The sequence below is a fragment of the Mobula hypostoma genome, chromosome 6, assembly GCF_963921235.1.
Source record: "Mobula hypostoma chromosome 6, sMobHyp1.1, whole genome shotgun sequence".
NCBI lineage: Eukaryota > Metazoa > Chordata > Chondrichthyes > Myliobatiformes > Myliobatidae > Mobula > Mobula hypostoma.
Window position 1 is genome coordinate 168,168,536 of NC_086102.1, and position 20,276 is coordinate 168,188,811.

The 20,276-nt window shown below is 39.9% G+C and overlaps 1 protein-coding gene across 4 annotated transcripts in view; it reads left to right on the forward strand.

The window, feature by feature from the left end:
- ubr3 (ubiquitin protein ligase E3 component n-recognin 3) overlaps positions 1 to 20,276 on the forward strand; it is a 230,487-nt gene that overhangs the window by 197,066 nt on the left and 13,145 nt on the right. For all 4 annotated transcript variants that reach the window (XM_063052208.1, XM_063052206.1, XM_063052207.1 and 1 more), the window contains 2 exons: positions 11,453 to 11,574; positions 18,560 to 18,667. In XM_063052208.1, coding sequence (XP_062908278.1) covers positions 11,453 to 11,574; positions 18,560 to 18,667 — 230 coding nt within the window. The remainder of the gene's footprint in view (positions 1 to 11,452; positions 11,575 to 18,559; positions 18,668 to 20,276) is intronic.

Sequence of the window (20,276 nt, forward strand, 5' to 3'; positions counted from 1 at the left end):
GCACAATTTCACTTTCGTAGTCCTGCATTCTCTCCTTCTTTCACACTCACACACTCTGTTCATCCTTTCATATGAGTTTCAGATAACCTGCTTTTGGCTTTTGATTTGAGTGGGACGTGTTTAAAAGCGAGATAGTGAAGGGTCTTGGCCTGAAATGTTGATTGTTTACTTTTTTCCATAGATGCTGGTTGGCCTGCTGAGTTCCTCCAGCATTTTAGACAATAGACAATAGGTGCAGGAGTAGGCCATTTGGCCCTTTGAGCCAGCACCGCCATTCACTGTGATCATGGCTGATCATCCACAATCAGTATCCAGTTCCTGCCTTATCCCCATAAGCTTTGATTCTGCTATCTTTAAGAGCTCTATCCATCTCTTTCTTGAAAGCATCCAGAGACTTGGCCTCCACAGCCTTCTGGGGCAGAGCATTCCATATATCCACCACTCTCTGGGTGAAAAAGTTTTTCCTCAGCTCCGTTCTAAATGGCCTACCCCTTATTGTTAAACTGTGGCCTCTGGTTCTGGACTCACCCATCGGCGGGATCATGCTTCAGCATGTCCAGTCCCTTAATAATCTTATATGTTTCAATAAGATCCTCTCTCAGTCTTCTAAATTCCAGAGTATACAAGCCCAGTCGCTCTAATCTTTCGACATATGACATTCCCGCCATCCCGGGAATTAATGTTGTGAACCTACGCTGCACTCCCTCAATAGCAAGAATGTCCTTCCTCAAATTTGGAGACCAAAACTGCACACAGTACTCCAGGTGTGGTCTCACCAGGGCCCTGTACAGCTGCAGAAGGACCTCTTTGGTCTTGTACTCAATTCCCCTTGTTATGAAGGCCAACATGCCATTAGCTTTCTTCACCGCTGGCTGTACTTGCATGCTTGCTTTCAGTGACTGATGTACAAGAACACTTAGATCTCGTTGTACTTCCCCTTTTCCTAACTTGACTCCATTTAGATAATAATCTGCCTTCCTGTTCTTACCACCAAAGTGGATAACCTCACATTTATCTACATTAAACTGCATCTGCCATGCATCTGCCCACTCACCCAGCCTGTCCCAAGTCACCCTGCATTCTCATAACATCCTCCTCACATTTCACACTGCCACCCAGCTTTGTGTCATCGGCAAATTTGCTAATGTTACTTTTAATTCCCTCATCAAAATCATTAATATATATTGTAAACAGCTGCAGTCCCAGCACTGAACCCTGCGGTACCCCACTGGTCACCACCTGCCATTCCGAAAGGGACCCATTAATCACTACTCTTTGTTTTCTGTCAGCCAGCCAATTTTCAATCCATGTCAGTACTCTGTCCCCAATACCATGTGCTCTAATTTTGCCCACTAATCTCCTATGTGGGACTTTATCAAAGGCTTTCTGAAAGTCCAGGTACACTAGTCCATTTTCATAGTTACATCCTCAAAAAATTCCAGAAGATTAGTCCAGCACGATTTCCCCTTCATAAATCCATGCTGACTCGGACCGATCCTGTTACTGCTATCCAGATGTGTCGTAATTTCATCTTTTATAATTGACTCCAGCATCTTTCCCACCACCGACATCAGGCTAACGGGTCTATAATTCCCTGTTTTCTCTCTTCCTTCCTTCTTGAAGAGATGGACAACATTAGCCACTCTCCAATCCACAGGAACTGATCCTGAATCTATAGAACATTGGAAAATGATTACCAATCTGTCCACGATTTCTAAAGCCACCTCCTTAAGTACCCTGGGATGCAGACCATCAGGTCCCGGGGACTTACCAGCCTTCTGACCCAACAGTCTCTCCAATACCATTTCCTGCCTAATATAAATTTCCTTCAGTTCATCCATTACCCTAGGTCCTTTGGCCACTATTATATCTGGGAGATTGTTTGTGTCTTCCGTAGTTTTTTGTCTGTTGCTTTGGATTTCCAGCATCTTCAGATTTTCTTGTGTTTGAGATAGTAAAGAGATCTGAGTCAGAGTAGTCCTAATACGAAAAAAGCAAAGACGGTAAGATTAGGGAACATTGGTTAACAAAGGATCATGAAGGGTTGATCAGGGAAAAGACAGGGAGGGAATTTGGTATTGAACGAGTTCTTTGAGGTTGAAAGGGATATAGGAGATAACTTAAAAAAATAAAGTAATAAAGCAAAAATGGGTCATGAAATGACCTAGACAAATAAGATTAGAAGCCAAAAATCATTTGTAAATTTATGATAAGAGAGCAGCTAAAGAAAGAGTAGGTCCCTCGGGGGCCAAAGGAGCAATCTTTGTGTGAGTAACATTCTAACTGAATAGTTCTCACCAGTGTTCTGGTAGAAGGATAATGAAGGCTGGTAACTAAGAAAATAGATGAAGGCATTGTGGTTGAAATAGACTTTACATGGATTTCAGTAAGGTTGGTGAGGAAGGTTAAGGCACAAGGGATCTGAGGTGTGTTGGCAAGTTGGATCCATAATTGGCTTGGTGATCAGAGGGAGGGGCAGTGATGGATGGGTGTTTTCTGACTGGAAAGATGTGTGCTGGGATCTTTGTTATTTATGATTTATATATATATATATATATCCATTTACATAGAGACAGGTTTATATTTATAGAGACATATGATAATACTCTTATACTTTATTGTCGCCAAACAATTGATACTAGAACGTACAATCATCCCAGCGATATTTGATTCTGTGCTTCCCGCTCCCTGGATTACAAATCGATAGGTGTGATTCGTAAGTCTACGGATAACACATTTGCAAAGAAGATTGGTGGTTACATCAGGAGGCAGATCAGCTGGAATGTTGGGCATCTCAGAGAAAAGTGCAAGTTAACACACTTTAGGAAGTCAGATTGTGGTAGGACAGATCAAGTAAGTGTCAGGGACCTCGGAAGCATTGTTATACAGATGAACCTTGGAGTAGAAGTCCATAACTCATTGAAAGTGGCACCACAGACAGATAGGGTATTGAAGAAAACACTTGATATATTTAAATTCATGGATCAATGCATTGAGTATAACAGTTGGGACATAATGTTATATTTTAAACAACATTGAGTAGACAGCCTTCAGAGCATTGGGTACAATTCAGGATGCCACAACACAAGAAGGATCGAGTAGCGATAGGGAGAGTGCAGAAGGAGTTCACCAGAAAGTTTCCTGGAATGGTTTTCTATGAAATACAGGGAGATTATATAGGCTAGGTTTATACTCATTGGAACATTGGAAGCTGAGAAGTGACCTTACAGAGGTTTATAAAATTATGAGGGGCATAGATATGATTCACAGTGTCTTTTCCTCAGGACATGGGATTCTGGAACTTGAAGGCACAGGTTTAAAGTGAGTGGGGAGTAATTTAAACGATATGAGAGGTGAATTTTTAACACTGAAGTTGGTAGTCATCTGGAAGCAGCTGCCAGGGGAGATGGTAGAAGCAGATATAATTACAGCACTTAAAAATCTTCTGCACAGCTACTTAATTAGGAAAGGTATAAAAGGATGTGGGTGGAATGCAGGCAAATGGGATGAGCAGTGATAAGCATCATGCTTGGCATGGGCAAGGTTGCCCAATAGGGCCTATTTATGTGCTGTGCTGTTTTGTGATTCTAATATGAATTTCTTTTGGATGAATTGGAGAAAGACATGGCTGTTACTTTCTACTCTGTTATGAGCAATTGAATGTTTAACTTTACATGGCATAGGATTCATTTGCATTTAAATAAATCAGTATAATAGCAAATAATGATGCTGCCTGGCCCGCTGCGTTCACCAATTATGTGTGTAGCAAATAATGAGTCTGTTTTTGGAGTTTACAGTTAAGTAATGTTGAATACCACTTGTACATTAAGTTTTGCTGTTTATTTCATTTTGAAATATCGGCCCAGATTTTGCAATGCAAAATAAACATTTACCCAATTATGTGCTAATACTACTTGCAACTCTGCAATTTTAGCAAAGACGTGATTCCCAAGGTTGCAGTAGTTTCTACATGGATGTCCTTTCAAATGCTACGTTCCTTCTGTCTTGGACTCCACATGCAACTCTGCCCTGCCTGTGGTGAATACAAATGAACATCATTCCACTTATAGGACATGGCATGGACAGCTTCTCCATTGACTTAAACAGCTGAGAATGCTGGCAAGCAATTATTTGTTTATTCAGATAACTTTAATTTTGTGCCCTCTCCAGGATTTTGCAGCCTTCCAAAATTTGCTGATTAGAATTGGAAGTAATACTTCAGTTATCACCTAAATAGATTCAACATAACATTCTTGTTATAGTGCAACAAACAATCTGCTGGAAAACTCAGAAGCGTGAGCAGTATCTGTGAGAGGATGAAAATTGTTCATATTTTGGGTTGAAATGTTGAATTGGTTCTGATGCAAGATTCTACTTTTGTCCTCTCCTTGTCACCTATTTCCCACCTTTTCAACCCCCCCCCCACCAAATTCAGGATGTCTGCACCCTCTTTGTGATCTCTGTCATTTTTTAAAAAAACCAGACAGGTAACACCTCAATTGAGATTTCCTGTTGACACCTATGCTCCTGTCCCTATGAGTATTTCCCTTTTGTCTTCTGGCGTCTGAACAATTTTTCTTCAAAGGAGCATCACACCTCTCAGATTTTAAAACTGTATTAAGAGACAAACATTCTGTGAAGATTCCTACACTTGGCATTCTGGACGGCCAACAACATGCTGCGAGGGATTCTGAAATTCAAATTGTCTCTGGGGATGGATGATGGAGGAAACCTTCACATTCTATGGCATCGTGCTGTGATTTCTGCTGCCCCAGGCACCGAAATCCTGACCTTGAGTTTAAGTAGACGGAGGCAACTCTTACACACTTGTTCTCATGGGATGTTGTGTATGAACAACTTGTGAAATGTAAGGTATTATATTTTAAGGTATTACTTAAGGCTTTTATATCTTCATAGACCAGTAGTTTTTGAATATATCTGGACGTTTTGAATGTCAGAACTTTAGAAACATTCATAGTTTTTGATTGTTTTGATAGCTGGCTAACCTGTTCTTCTTACTTTTCCAACCCCATCCTTTCTCAGCATGTTACAGAAGGTCCAGTCAATATGCAAGGGCCTTGCTTTGAGTGAAACTGGTTCCTGGTGGCAAGTTCCACTGGGGGGAGAAAAGCAGTAAATGAATCTGAACTTTGTTCACAGGTTTATGGCAGAGACTGGCTGTTTGCTACTGACTGCAAATTCTCAGCTATTAAAATTTTACCCACACCTTTGGGGAGAGTTGCAATTTGTGGATTTTGCTGAGGCAGTTTGGAAAATGGAAGGTTTTAAATGAGTGTTTGAACCATATTTCTCCAAGGAAACATTAATAGAATATTAATCAGCACATTAATTTGGTATCAATTGATCATTGCAAGAGATTGTGTTCTTAACCCTGCAGGTTTTTTTAAAGTTAGAAAATTGGTTCATATCAGATAGTAATATGTGGAATTCAGTAGGATAGTAGAATTGGACATAGATTGCTAATGTAGCAGATGTTAAATAAAGCAAATGGTTGTGCATAGTACCACACAGTTGCCTTCATGAACCAGTGCCATTGTTTGATGGTGGTGTAATGTTTTATTTTTGTCTGTGTGTGTGTGTATATATATATGTATACAATTTGGTGAAATAAATAGAATTTGATTAATTAAAATGTTAAGAGGAGGAGAATAAGAATCAGCATACTGTGAAATCTCACTTGTATGATAGTAAGGACAATCAATGTATACATTTTATCTCCTGTTTCAAAGATATCATGGGATGTAAGAGTATCACTTCTGCAACAATTTTTAGGGATCAAATGTGCAGGCAGTGCAGAATGAAGAGACTTACAGCTTCTCTGTAATCACTGTGATCTGGTTGCCATGGTGATGTGCTGCCCAAGCACATATTATGTGCACCGCTTCTGCAAGAAATTGGTACAAATTTTGTGATGAAAATGTAGTTTCCTATTAAAATCTATACTAAAATGTCATACAGCGTTGATTAAAACAAGACCAGAGTTCCAATAGCTTTCAGTGGACATTCATTACTCCTGCAAATATCTCCGTTGCCTCTCTTTTTGTGTGATAGAAATACATTATCTATTCTGCATTTAGATCTTGAGGCTAATATTCTCATGCACTTTGGAGGGGATGGTGTTTTGATGTCTTCAGTAATATCCCATTTAATAATTTGTATTATTTCATAGACTGCAGTCAGTATACCAGATTTTGAAGTGTAGTTTACAAAATTTACTTATGAACCATAATCACTTGGAAATCATAATTTATATATCATAATAATCATCTACACTTTTAGGGTGCATATTCCATTGTTTAGTTCATAATTTTGGCCTAAGCTGTGGGGTTGATTTCTCCAGTATGTCTGTATTCACTTTGCGTACTGAATCTGTTCCCCCAGGTCACGCATGACGAAGATTGACACTGAGAAAAACTCTTTCCTCTGTTCAGTAATGTGTCTACAACCTCAGCTTACTCAGTATCATCCTCATTTACAATAGCAATTTTCTCTATTTCTCTTATCAACCAGAAAATGCCATTTTACAATCAAATTACCAATTCTGCCGAAGTTTCAATACTTCTACATTGAGATCTTTTCAAAAAGAATTGGCTTGATACTGCCCAAAGCTACTGAAGCAGTTATTTCATAACATAACAGGAGGTCCGGGAAGAAAGACAAGGGGGGCGGACCCAGAGGATGGGCAAGAGGTACATTCAGAGAGAGAAAAAGGAGAGTGAGAGAAAGAATGTGTGCATAAAAATAAGTAACAGATAGGGTACGAGGGGGAGGTGGGGCCTTAACGGAAGTTAGAGAAGTCGATGTGCATGCCATCAGGTTGGAGGCTACCCAGACGGAATATAAGGTGTTGTTCCTCCAACCTGAGTGTGGCTTCATCTTTACAGTAGAGGAGGCCGTGGATAGACATGTCAGAATGGGAATGGGATGTGGAATTAAAATGTGTGGCCACTGGGAGATCCTGCTTTCTCTGGCGGACAAAGCGTAGATGTTCAGCAAAGCGGTCTCCCAGTCTGCGTCGGGTCTCGCCAATATATAAAAGGCCACATCGGGAGCACCGGACGCAGTATATCACCCCAGTCGACTCACAGGTGAAGTGTTGCCTCACCTGGAAGGACTGTTTGGGGCCCTGAATGGTGGTAAGGGAGGAAGTGTAAGGGCATGTGTAGCACTTGTTCCGCTTACACGGATAAGTGCCAGGAGGGAGATCAGTGGGGAGGGATGGGGGGGGAACGAATGGACAAGGGAGTTGCGTAGGGAGCGATCCCTGCGGAATGCAGAGGGGGGGGGAGGGAAAGATGTGCTTAGTGGTGGGATCCCGTTGGAGGTGGCGGAAGTTACGGAGAATAATATGTTGGACCCGGAGGCTGGTGGGGTGGTAGGTGAGGACCAGGGGAACCCTATTCCTAGTGGGGTGGCGGGAGGATGGAGTGAGAGCAGATGTACGTGAAATGGGGGAGATGCGTTTAAGAGCAGAGTTGATAGTGGAGGAAGGGAAGCCCCTTTCTTTAAAAAAGGAAGACATCTCCCTCGTCCTAGAATGAAAAGCCTCATCCTGAGAGCAGATGCGGCGGAGACGGAGGAATTGCGAGAAGGGGATGGCGTTTTTGTAAGAGACACAGTGAGAAGAGGAATAGTCCAGATAGCTGTGAGAGTCAGTAGGCTTATAGTAGACATCAGTGGATAAGCTGTCTCCAGAGACAGAGACAGAAAGATCTAGAAAGGGGAGGGAGGTGTCGGAAATGGACCAGGTAAACTTGAGGGCAGGGTGAAAGTTGGAGGCAAAGTTAATAAAGTCAACGAGTTCTGCATGCGTGCAGGAAGCAGCGCCAATGCAGTCGTCGATGTAGCGAAGGAAAAGTGGGGGACAGATACCAGAATAGGCACGGAACATAGATTGTTCCACAAACCCAACAAAAAGGCAGGCATAGCTAGGACCCATACGGGTGCCCATAGCTACACCTTTAGTTTGGAGGAAGTGGGAGGAGCCAAAGGAGAAATTATTAAGAGTAAGGACTAATTCCACTAGACGGAGCAGAGTGGTGGTAGAGGGGAACTGATTAGGTCTGGAATCCAAAAAGAAGCGTAGAGCTTTGAGACCATCCTGATGGGGGATGGAAGTATATAAGGACTGGACATCCATGGTGAAAATAAAGCGGTGGGGGCCAGGGAACTTAAAATCATCGAAAAGTTTAAGAGCGTGAGAAGTGTCACGAACATAGGTAGGAAGGGATTGAACAAGGGGTGATAAAACCGTGTCGAGGTATGCAGAAACGAGTTCGGTGGGGCAGGAGCAAGCTGAGACAATAGGTCGGCCAGGACAGGCAGGTTTGTGGATCTTGGGTAGGAGGTAGAAACGGGAAGTGCGGGGTGTGGGAACTATAAGGTTGGTAGCAGTGGATGGGAGATCCCCTGAGCGGATAAAGTCGGTGATGGTGTGGGAGACCATGGCCTGGTGCTCCTTAGTGGGGTCACGATCGAGGGGTAAATAAGAGGAGGTATCCGCGAGTTGTCGCTGTATTACATCATTACCAGTGCTGCTAGTTAAAGTTCTGCACTCGAAAAATCACCTTTTATATATTTCTTTGCTTACCTTCCAGACGTTGTTTGTTCTTACAGTCAGTGAGCTCATAAGTCAACTCCTTTTCCATTTATGGAATAGTTCCTTTCAAATTCATGCTAACTTCTGCAAGCACCTTAACCAACTATTCTGCAAACACCAGAATTTGGATTTTGTGCAATTTATCGGATTGTCCTAATATACAGTATCATAAGTAACACACAAAATGCTGAAGGTACTCAGCAGGGCAGGCAGCATCTATGTCAATGTTTCAGGCTGAGTCCCTTTATCAGCACTGGAAAGAAAGGGGAAGAAGCCAGAATAAGAAGGTGGTGTGGGGAGGGGGTGTAGAAGTTAAAGCTGGAAGGTGATAGGTGAAGCCAGGTGGGTAGGGAAAGAGAGGAATGAAGCGAGAAGCTGGGAGGTGATAGCTGTGAAAGGTAAGGGGCTGAAAATGAAGGAATCTGATAGGAGGGAAGAGTGAACCATGGAGAAAGGGAAAGAGGAGGGGCATTGGGGGAGGTGATAGACAGGTAAGGAGAAGAGAAGAGGTAAAAGGGGATCCAGAGTGGGAAGTGGGAAAAATTTCCGCAAGTTAGAGAAATCAGTGCTCATGTCAGCAGGTTGGAGGTTGCCTAGATGGAATATGAGGTGTTGCTCCTCAAACCTGATACTGGCTTCATTGTGGGCAGTAGAGGAAGCCATGAACCAATATGTTGGAATAGGAGTGGGGATTGGAATTAAAATGGTTGGTCAAAATGTTTATGCACATCAGAATAACTTTATCTCATTTTCTGAATGTTTTGTTTTAACCACTCATGAGCAAGACTTTCTCACTAGTTGGTAAAATATGCTATACTTTTTCAAGGAGGCATTAAGAACATTTTTGAATTATTTATCCTCTTGCCAAGACAGGCTTCAAAATAAAATTCCTATTTTAAGAGTTTGGTGTTAAGCTTGAACCTGTTTGTTGGTGAGTGTAATTGAATTCTGGGATCTTAACCTGGAAGAGGATTCTGATGTTAGTTTGCTTATCTTGCCATTTAACTTAGAAGAAGATTTTACAGAGACATATTTGGCAGTTCTCTCCAGTGCTTTTTGTTAGAATCTTCGAATCATACAGCCCTTCGATTCATGCCAACTTGGATGCCCACCTGAGTTTGTTGCATTGGCATATATTTGACCCATATCCCTCTAAACCCTTCCTATTCCTGTTCCTGTCCCTGTCCAAGAGCCTCGGCTACTTTCTCTGGTGGCTTACTCCATGTATAAATCACCCTCTGGGTGAAAAAGGTGCCCCTGAGGTTCCTACTAAATCTTTCTCCCCCCTCATCTTGAATCAGTGTGCTCCATTTCCTGGTTCCTCCACTCCAAAAGGACTGTGTATGTTCACCCCATCTAACCTTTATGAGGTTATCCCTGATTCTCCTACCCAGCATCAACCTCTCTCCATGACTCAGTCCATAGAGTTCTGGCAGCATACTCATAAATCTCCTCTGCATTCTTTATAGCATCTTTGCTGTAGCATGGTGACCAAAACTGAACATGATATTCCAAATGTAGTCTCATCAACATCCTATACAAGTGCAACATAACCACCCAGCTTCTATGCTCAATGCCCTGACTGATGGCCAGCGTGCCTCTTCACACTCTTTTCATCTTTAATATACTTCAAAAAATCTCTTTGGTTTCTCTTTAATCTTCTTTGCCGAAGTTACCTCATGCTTCAATTTTGCCCTTTTGATTTCCTTCTTAAGTACACAGTATTTCCTGTATATCTTCAGGGGTTCGTTTAATTCCAGCTGTCTAAATCCGACTACAGTCTCAATATCCCTCATTATTCACAGTTCCTACTACCGCCAGCCTTGCCCTGCACTCTAACAGGAATATGCTTCACTGTACTGCCAGGTTTGCCTGCTGCTGGCAGTCCACATCTCAGAAGCATAAAGGAGGGTGACTGTTGCTGTTGCATTATATTAGGTTTGAGTTCTTAACCTTTAAATACTCTTACTGAGGTAGCCAAAAGTGTGCTGTCACACTGAAGGATAAGGTGAATTTCATCACTGATGACTGCCCTTGTTGAGAAAGAATCTGAGAAAGGGAAAATTGTTCCGGTTGTTGTCATGGGCATTTATTAAGATGTTGTGTAGTAACAAATCAAGATGACCAAGTTAAACCCTTTAGTAAATTTATTGCTATTTCTGCACAAGCCTCTGCTATAACCTATGTGCAGTCCCTTAACAAGACCATTGAAAAATGTGACACTAGTTGAAACATGCATGCATAACCTCATCAAAGGCAACACTCCTGGATCTCTGTACTGATCAAAATGATCTGTTTGTGTGTCTGAATCCAGTGATCTCCAAGAAGAGAAAATCTATCATGTTTGCTTATTAACACAAATTCCTTTCTCTAGCTCTGACACTATCCTCCTTTGGCAAATATCTAAAAATGAGGTAAACCATTTGCAGCCATTCTGTCATATTTGATTCCAAATTGAGATTTGAACCTCAATTTACTCTGGTACCAAAAGTGTCTACTTCAACCTCTATAATTTCACTAACATTTTCACTCCACTTCATGTCATCTGCTGCAGAAGAATTCACCAATGTCTTTTTTTTTTAACTGATAAACTTCACCATTCTAAGTCACTCAAGACCATTGTGTTTTGTCCTACACTCTGAATGTGTATTTACATTTATGAATATCACTGTGTGGTACAGCTGTATAACTGGTAATGTAAGATCCTGAGATCTGACCTTTGGTGAGATTGTTCTCTTTATGTACTATTTAAATATGAACTCTTGACGAGGATCAGTTATATACATTGCTCAGTGTTCCGAAGTTTTACCCAAATTTTTTCTTATTTTGCAGAACATTTTACCTGTATTGTGAAAGTTTTATACAATTTATTATATGTGCAAGCTATTGCAACGCTCTCATTTCAATTTAATGAAGAAGAAAGAGAAGCATGGAAGAATTCTGGAAAACTGCAGGTCAGTTCTATTAATATAAAGTTCTTGCACACTAGTTTAATTTGTACATGAATCTCTCCATGTTTTTTAAAAAAAACCTTATTTGAGAAAACACAAAGATTGTGCAAAGTATGACTTTCCTCAGATGCAAAGTCCATAAACTTGGAACCTGCTACACCAGGAAATCACTTTTTGTGATTTTTCATAATCCTTATTTATACCTTTTACATATTGGCAAGCCAACTGTGTATTGAATAAATCCTTATACTGTATATTGACAGGATGAGAGTGTTTCAGTTGTCACTTTTAATTCAATGAGAACACTGTAGGTAATGAACCCGTCAAAGAGAATAACCTGACCAAAATGAAAAATTGAGTGACAAGTGATAACAGTTACAAATAGCCTTATGTTCTTGGCTTTTCATACCAAGATGCAGTTAACAGAATTAAAAGAATAGATTTGCTGGATTTTGGCAGTAGTCTGGAGTAAGAAACAGTACAAAAATCTCAAACTTATTGGCCAAGCTCCATAGCTATTTTAATGTTTCATTCTATTGCTAAACTCCCTGTCTAGTGGTGGAGCAGGGACTTCCTAAAAGGCTATGGCATTTATGCTTTGGAAATTGCTCTTGTTCTTGTGCTAAGTTTAGTTGTAGAACTTGAGTCAATTTGCTACAGTGTATTGCAGGAATGAATCGGGGAAAGTTGCAGTTTTTTCAAATTTTTTTGATGCTATTTAATCCTGTGTTTTCTTTATATGTTGAGAAAATTGAATGCAAGCATTGACACCTAGAATATCTTCATCAGGAGCAAGTAGAGGCTTAACTAAAATGGTAAAAGCAATGCACCCCCTCCATACTAATCACCTACCAGCATGTCAGCACATCCTACCCCATAAGTGGTAGAATCTATTCCAAATTCAGATCTCACCAACCACCTCTAAAGTCACAGAAGTGGAGTGGAGACAAATTATTCATGGCCCCAAAGAACAGCTAAAAGATTATTTTAAGAAAATCAACACCTGTATGTTATCAAGGAAAAATTAAGTTTAAAAGCTCAGTAGTATAAAATTAGATTATGCACAGTAGTTGTAAGCAACTGGAAAGCTTTGTAGTATACGAGGTAAAGTGTTGATGGAATGCAGATGTTGAAGTTTTCAAGTGTTCAAAAGTAATATTTTTTCTCAGACGATTTTATGTTTGAATCTGGAGAAAATTAGAAGTAACCTTCATGATTCTTCATTTAAATTTGAACAGATTTGGGGACCTTTTATTCGATATTTTCATTTAATGTAATATTTACCCTTCTTGTTTTTTTTTCACTGTTTTAATGGAGGTCGGGATTGAGGACGTGATTTTAAGTTTAACTCTGTTTGGTTTCAAGTTAGCCCATTGCTTTGCTTTGCTTTTAGTTAGTTGCACGGTGGGTTTTTTTTTGGGGGTTTTTTTTTTCTTTTTTTCTATTGATATATATAAAATCTAGTATACTATTATGTTATTTTGGTTTCTTATGCTTAAATTACATTGTTTGTAGTATTTTCTTTTTGGTATTGTTATCTTTTGGAATTTTATTATACTTTAACATTGTATTAATGTTTATATGGCTTACCTTTTTTGTATACTTACTCAATAAAAAGATTTAAAAAGAAAGAACAAAAGTAATATTTGTTAGTGCCATCAGACCTTGGAGAAACCAAGTGAGATGGTATGGTCAAGTGAATGCCTGTCACTGCAGCAGTTTGATTTGTGTTCAAGGAAAATTATATTTAGGAAGTGAGAACATTTAATTTGGAAGGGAGGGGATAAGGGAGAGCAAATCAGAGACTTTCCATGCTGTGACACCCCAAGACACCTTTAACCACCTACAATGCATAAATTGAGAGTGAGTGTGATGGTAAACTCTCCTCTTGCCTGGATGAATTCAGTGCCAAAGGTTCTGAAAAAAGCTTGACGTCATTAGGGCAAAACAACTTATTGGTACCCTATCAATCAATACCCTCCACTTCTGGTATACTGTATTTGAAGTGTGCACTATCTACAAAATGTGCTGCATTTACCCACCCAAACTATTCCCAAACCTATGGTCTCTGTCATCAGTAAGGATGAGGTGAGCAGGTCCATGGCAACGCTACACCTGCAGGTCTTCTCTTCAGTGCAAGTCTTACACACTGTCTGACTTGGAAATATACTATCAGTACTCCATTGTCACTGGGTCTAAATCTTGGAGCTCCCAGTGCAGCTGCACTGTTGGAGAACCTTTAGCAGAAATGCAGTGGTTCAAAAAGACAGCTAATCTCTGCCAGCTCAAGGGCAATTAGGAATGAGCAATAAATGGTGTCCATGCTGATAACACATCCAAAGTCTGAAAAAATAATTTTTAAACAAAGTGTAGGTTAAAAGAGACTGCAAAAGGTAAAAGTGACAATGTGAACTAGGATGCAGACAGCAAAAGTTTGAATGAGCTCAAATTTCTGGATGTTCAAAAGTGATGAAGAGAGCATTGAAAAATATCTGGGGTTAATAAGGAAATTGGATGAGGATTTCAGCAGCAGCTAGTCCATGATCAAATAGTCATAGTCATACTTTATTGATCCCGGGGGAAATTGTTTTACGTTACAGTTGCACCATAAATAATAAATAGTAATAAAACCATAAATAGTTAAATAATAAAATGTAAATTATGCCAGGAAATAAGTCCGGGACCAGCCTATTGGCTCAGGGTGTCTGACCCTCCAGGGGAGGAGCTGTAAAGTTTGATGGCCACAGGCAGGAATGACTTCCTGTGACGCTCTGTGTTGCATCTCGGTGGAATGAGTCTCTGGTTGAATGTACTCCTGTGCCCAACCAGTACATTGTAGTGGATGGGAGACATTGTCCAAGATGGCATGCAACTTGGACAGCATCCTCTTTTCAGACACCACCATCAGAGAGTCCAGTTCCATCCCCACAACATCACTGGCCTTATGAATGAGTTTGTTGATTCTGTTGGTGTCTGCTACCCTCAGCCTGCTGCCCCAGCACACAATAGCAAACATGATAGCACTGGCCACCACAGACTTGTAGAACATCCTCAGCATCGTCCGGCAGGTGTTAAAGGACCTCATTCTCCTCAGGAAATAGAGACGGCTCTGACCCTTCTTGTAGACAGCCTCAGTGTTCTTTGACCAGTCCAGTTTATTGTCAATTCGTATCCCCAGGTATTTGTAATCCTCCACCATGTCCACACTGACCCCCTGGATGGAAACAGGGGTCACCGGTACCTTAGCTCTCCTCAGGTCTACCACCAGCTCCTTAGTCTTTTTCACATTAAGCTGCAGATAATTCTGCTCACACCATGTGACAAAGTTTCCTACCGTAGCCCTGTATTCAGCCTTATCTCCCTTGCTGATGCATCCAACTATGGCAGAGTCATCAGAAAACTTCTGAAGATGACAAGACTCTGTGCAGTAGTTGAAGTCCAAGGTGTAAATGGTGAAGAGAAAGAGAGATAAGACAGTCCCCTGTGGAGCCCCAGTGTTGCTGATCACTCTGTCGGACACACAGTGTTGCAAGCACACGTACTGTGGTCTGCCAGTCAGGTAATCAAGAATCCATGACACCAGGAAAGCATCCACCTGCATCGCTGTCAGCTTTTCCCCCAGCAGAGCAGGGCGGATGGTGTTGAACGCACTGGAGAAGTCAAAAAACATGACCCTCATAGTGCTCGCTGGCTTGTCCAGGTGGGCGTAGACACGGTTCAGCAGGAAGACGATGGCATCCTCAACCCCTAGTCGGGGCTGGTAGGCGAACTGGAGGGGAATCTAAGTGTGGCCTGACTATAGGCCGGAGCAGCTCCAGAATGGGTCTCTCCAGGGTCTTCATGACGTGGGAGGTCAATGCCACCGGTCCAAGATGGAGATATTAATGAACTAGCCTGTTCCTAAGGTGAGGAGTGTATGAAACCATAATAATACAGTAAAGTCTCTGGCTGTGGTTGAACAGATAATAGAACCAGTTAGGATGAGGAGCAGTATTTACCATAGTTCTTGCAGACTAGCTTGCACACCAATGGATTTTTAGTCTCAAGGTGTGAGTTGCTTTCCTCCTAAGCAGCAACCACTTAATCTTTGTTCAGTTTAGGATTGATTATAATTATATTCTTACTTCATTACAAAAGCTATTTCAGTAAATTGCAATATGAATCAGAATCAGGTTTATTATCATCGGCATGTGTCATGAAATTTGTTAACTTAGCAGCGGCAGCCGCAGTTCAATACAATACATAATATAGAAGATGAAGAAAAAATAATAAGAATAACTAAGTAAATCAATTTCAGTATACATATATTAAATAGATTAAAAATCATGCAAAAAACAGAAATATATTTTAAAAAGTGAGGTAGTATTCAGAGGTTCAATGTCCATTTAGGAATCAGATGACACAGGGGAAGAAGTTGTTCCTGAATTGCTGAATGTGTGCCTTCAGGCTTCTGTACCTCCTACCTGATGGTAACAGTGAGAAAAGGGCATGCCCTGGGTGCTGGAGGTCCTTGATAATGGACGCTGCCTTTCTGAGACACTGCTCCTTGAAGATGTCCTGGGTACTTTGTAGGCTAGTACCCAAGATGGAACTGACTAGATTTACAACCCTTTGCAGCTTCTTTCAGTCCTGTGCAGTAGCTCCCCGCCCCTGTACCGGACAGTGATGCAGCCTGTCAGAATATTCTCCATGGTATATCTGTAGAAGTTTTTGAATGTATTTGTTGACATACCAAATCTCTTCAAACTCCTAATGAAGTATAGTTGCTGTCTTGCCTTCTTTATAACTGCATCGATATGTTGGGACCAGGTTAGGTCCTCAGAGGTCTTGACACCCAGTAACTTGAAACGGCTCACTCTCTCCACTTCTGATCCCTCTAGGAGGATTGGTGTATGTTCCTTCGTCTTAACCTTCCTGAAGTACACAATCAGCTCTTTCGTCTTTCTTTTTCTTTTTTCAATCTTTTTATTGATTAAAAAAAAAAGCGTGTATACAAACAAGAGGAGAATATCTCTGGTATATATGTCAGTAACAGTACATACAGAAGGTAAAATAAACAATATCAGAATCACACATTGTGTTGATCTACAAAGTATAAATTTGGTATAGAATGTATAATATAAAAAAAAAGTAATTCATTCTCCTCTTACCAATTTATGAAGAAAGGAAGGACTATTAGAAATTTTTATATATAAAAAAAGAAAAAAAAACACTATTCTAAACAGAAGAAAAGGACTGGGCAGTCCATCCTGAGAGAAAAAGCAGGAGAAGAGAGACTCTGATCAAATCCAAGGTTCTGAAAAAATAGCTGGAAGAGAATCAGTACAAAAATCAGATCATATGAAAATATTGAATAAAAGGTCGCCAGATTTCTTCAAATTTAAAGGATGTATCCAATGTCCGACTTCTTATTTTCTCTAGACAGGACATGATAGAGGAAAGCCAATAAAAGGCAGTAGGAGAGTTATTTTGTCTTACTGACGTTAAGTGCAAGGTTGTTGCTGTGACAACACTTCACTAGTTGGCATATCTCGATCCTGTACGCCCTCGTCTCCATCTGAGATTCTACCAACAATGGTTGTATCATCAGCAAATTTATAGATGGTATTTGAGCTATGCCTAGCCAGACAGTCGTGGGTATAGAGAGAGTAGAGTAGTGGGCTAAGCACACACCCCTGAAAAAGAAGTTGATTAACTAAAATGTATCTTTATTTAATAATTAATAATTACCATTGTTGACACAAACCATTATTGCCCTTCATGGTGCTTCTCTTGCATGCTTCTTTTTGTATTGTGTTTTGACAGGTATTTTTTTCAGTGTTTGTAGCTGAGATGGATTTCTGAGTTCCTATGGGGCATTTCAGGCAGCAGTTGAGAATTAATTTGATTAGCTGTGAGTGTTGAGGAAATTGCAGACTGCTGAACATAAGGATAACTGTTAGAGTGGCTGGTGAGGGAGCAGGCATGTTATCATTCCTGAGGGTGTGTCTCATGGAATTGATGCCAAACTGCCATATCCCCGGCATAGTGCCTCAGGAGTTTTGCAATTCTGTATTTGAACAAAGGCTATGGCCAAAATGGCATCTATCAGAATTCCCTGTGACTAGTGTGAAACATCAAAGCGAGCTCTTGTACATTTGTGTCCTGAGTCACAGACTTATATAAACATCTGTTCGTTGCTAACCTAACCTTTAAAAATGATTTCAAAGTCTGATCCATTGGGATGGGTAACAAGAACGCCTTCACTATCGTTACCATTCTGTGTCATGGTATCTGCCTGACGTTTTCATGATGGCCACCATGTGTTCTGTAAGCAAGGAGCTAATAAGCTAAATGGGCTCCATCTATGGTACCTTTGCATTGCTTTGAATTCCATCTCCAGCTACAATGAATGGCAAGTTGAGGGAGGAGGTTTCCTGGGGTAAACAGTAGAGTTAGCAAGAGTTTTGAAGATTCTTTGGAAAATGTCCCTGCAATGATTGGTTATGTTTAATATGTGAATTTAGGATTGCAACATGAGAAGTACATGGTGAACTGATACTGCCCTTTTTTTTCTTCTGTTATTCAAGCCTATTCTTTTTGCATCAGATATCTCCACTAATGCATGTGTTATCAAGCACATTTCAAATATTTCCTGTTTTTTTTTAATATGTACAATCACTGTTAGTTATAGAACAGCATTTATTATAAACCTAGTAAGTTTATAATTTTATATCTGAATTTCCATTTGTTAAAACTTTTCTCCCTTTTATACTAATTACAGTGATTATTGTGTCCATTGATCTAATTAGTTTCCTCTCTGGTCAACATCCTGTCATATCTGAAATTCTGAAATTTTAGTTACACTGTCAACAATTATGTATTCATATTTGAGATCTATTTTTGCCTCTTGAACATAATGAAAAAAATGACTTCTGTATATCACAATATTGTGTTGGTTTGGTTTTCCAAGTGGAATAACTAAATATTTATTTTAAAACTTTCACAGACCATGGGTAATTCAGAAAAAAACAATGAAGTATTACTCAGCCACATAATCACTGAACTGTCGAAAGGAAAGCTTTACTGTGCAAGTAATACCGATCAATCATCAATGGTATGTACATACTGGTAACCATATAAACTAAATTCACTGCATTTTTATATCTTCACAAGATAAATTCTAATCAGGACCCTTCATCTGTTTTTCCTTTGAAACTGTTGACTTTATTTTCTTGCTAATACTAAATATATCAATTTACTCATACGAAGACTGAGAAACATTGAAACAGCAAGGAATATGTTTTAGCCTATGATATTAAATTACCTGGTGCACATTTTGTTAAAGATGAGGAACTCATTTTATCGTAAAAACAATAATATTTCTTCTCTTGTGTTTCATTGAAAATCTATCCATTCACAATATAGCTAGATGTTTTAAAGGTGATAGTTTTTATAACAACAAATCATTGCTTAAATGCAGTAAAATGCCCCATGATGCTTAGGGGCAATACTTGACATTGAACTACTGTAGTTTAGATGACTGATAACCTGTAAAAGAGCTTTTGTTTTAATACATGCAAGATTCTAGTTTATTGTCATTCTTCAGTACACAAATGTATAGAAGAATGAAATATTTGTTATCCCAGATCTGATACAACATTAAAAAACACAATAAGCATAAAGAACAAAATTAAGTGAAAACTGTAAGTATAAATATAAAAGCAATCCTATAAAACAATGTATAAATAACTGTTTTATGTATATAGACTGATCGTATGTACATAAAGTGATACTAGATGATGTATGTATCCTGGTGGTGGGGTATGTTAATGGCTGGAGGCTTTGATCAGTCTTGATAACTTCAGGAATACATTGTAATACATATTTAATAGATTGTATTGAAGGAGCAAAATGAGTTGGAAAAATAGGGTGAATTAGGCAGTGAATTCCAAACCTTGCTATTAATGTAGGCGAAGATTTGACAGAAAGATGAGAGGAAAGAAAATGGGGCTATTATCTGAGGAACTTAAAGTTGTAGGTTTGGGGAGCTAACAGGGACAGGCAAGATCATGAAAATATTTAAACGTGGATGAATGTCTTTAAAATCAGTGAGGCTTTAGGGAGGAGGTTCTTGGGAAACTGAAAGGTCCAAAGTTAAGTCACCTGGACTATACCCTAGGGTTCTAAAAGAGATGGCTGAAGAGATTTAGTAATGATCTTTCAAAATCAAATAATTCTGGCGTGGTTCCAGAGGAATAGAACATTGTAAATGAGACTCCATTCTTCAAGAAAGGAGAGAGGCGGAAGAAAAGAAATCATAGGCCAGTTAGTCTGACCTCAGCAGTTGGGAAGATGTTGGAGTCAGTCAATTGTTAAGGATGTGGTTTCAGGGTACCTGAAAGCACTTGATAAAATAGGCCACAGTCAGCATGGTTTCCTCAAGGGAAAGTCTTGCCTGACAAATCTGTTGGAATTCTTTGAAGAAATAAAAGTAGGATAGACAGAGGAGAATCGGTGGATGTTGTGTATTTGGATTTTCAGAAGGCCTTTGACAAGTTGCCACATATGGGGCTGTTTAACAAGTTAAAGAGCCCACGGTATTACAGGAAAGATTCTAGCATGGATAAAGCAGTGGCTGATTGGCAGGAGGCAAAGTGTAGGAATACAAAGATAAGTGGAGGGGCAGGTAGTTTTGAAGTAGAGAGGCTATTGTAGGACTTAGA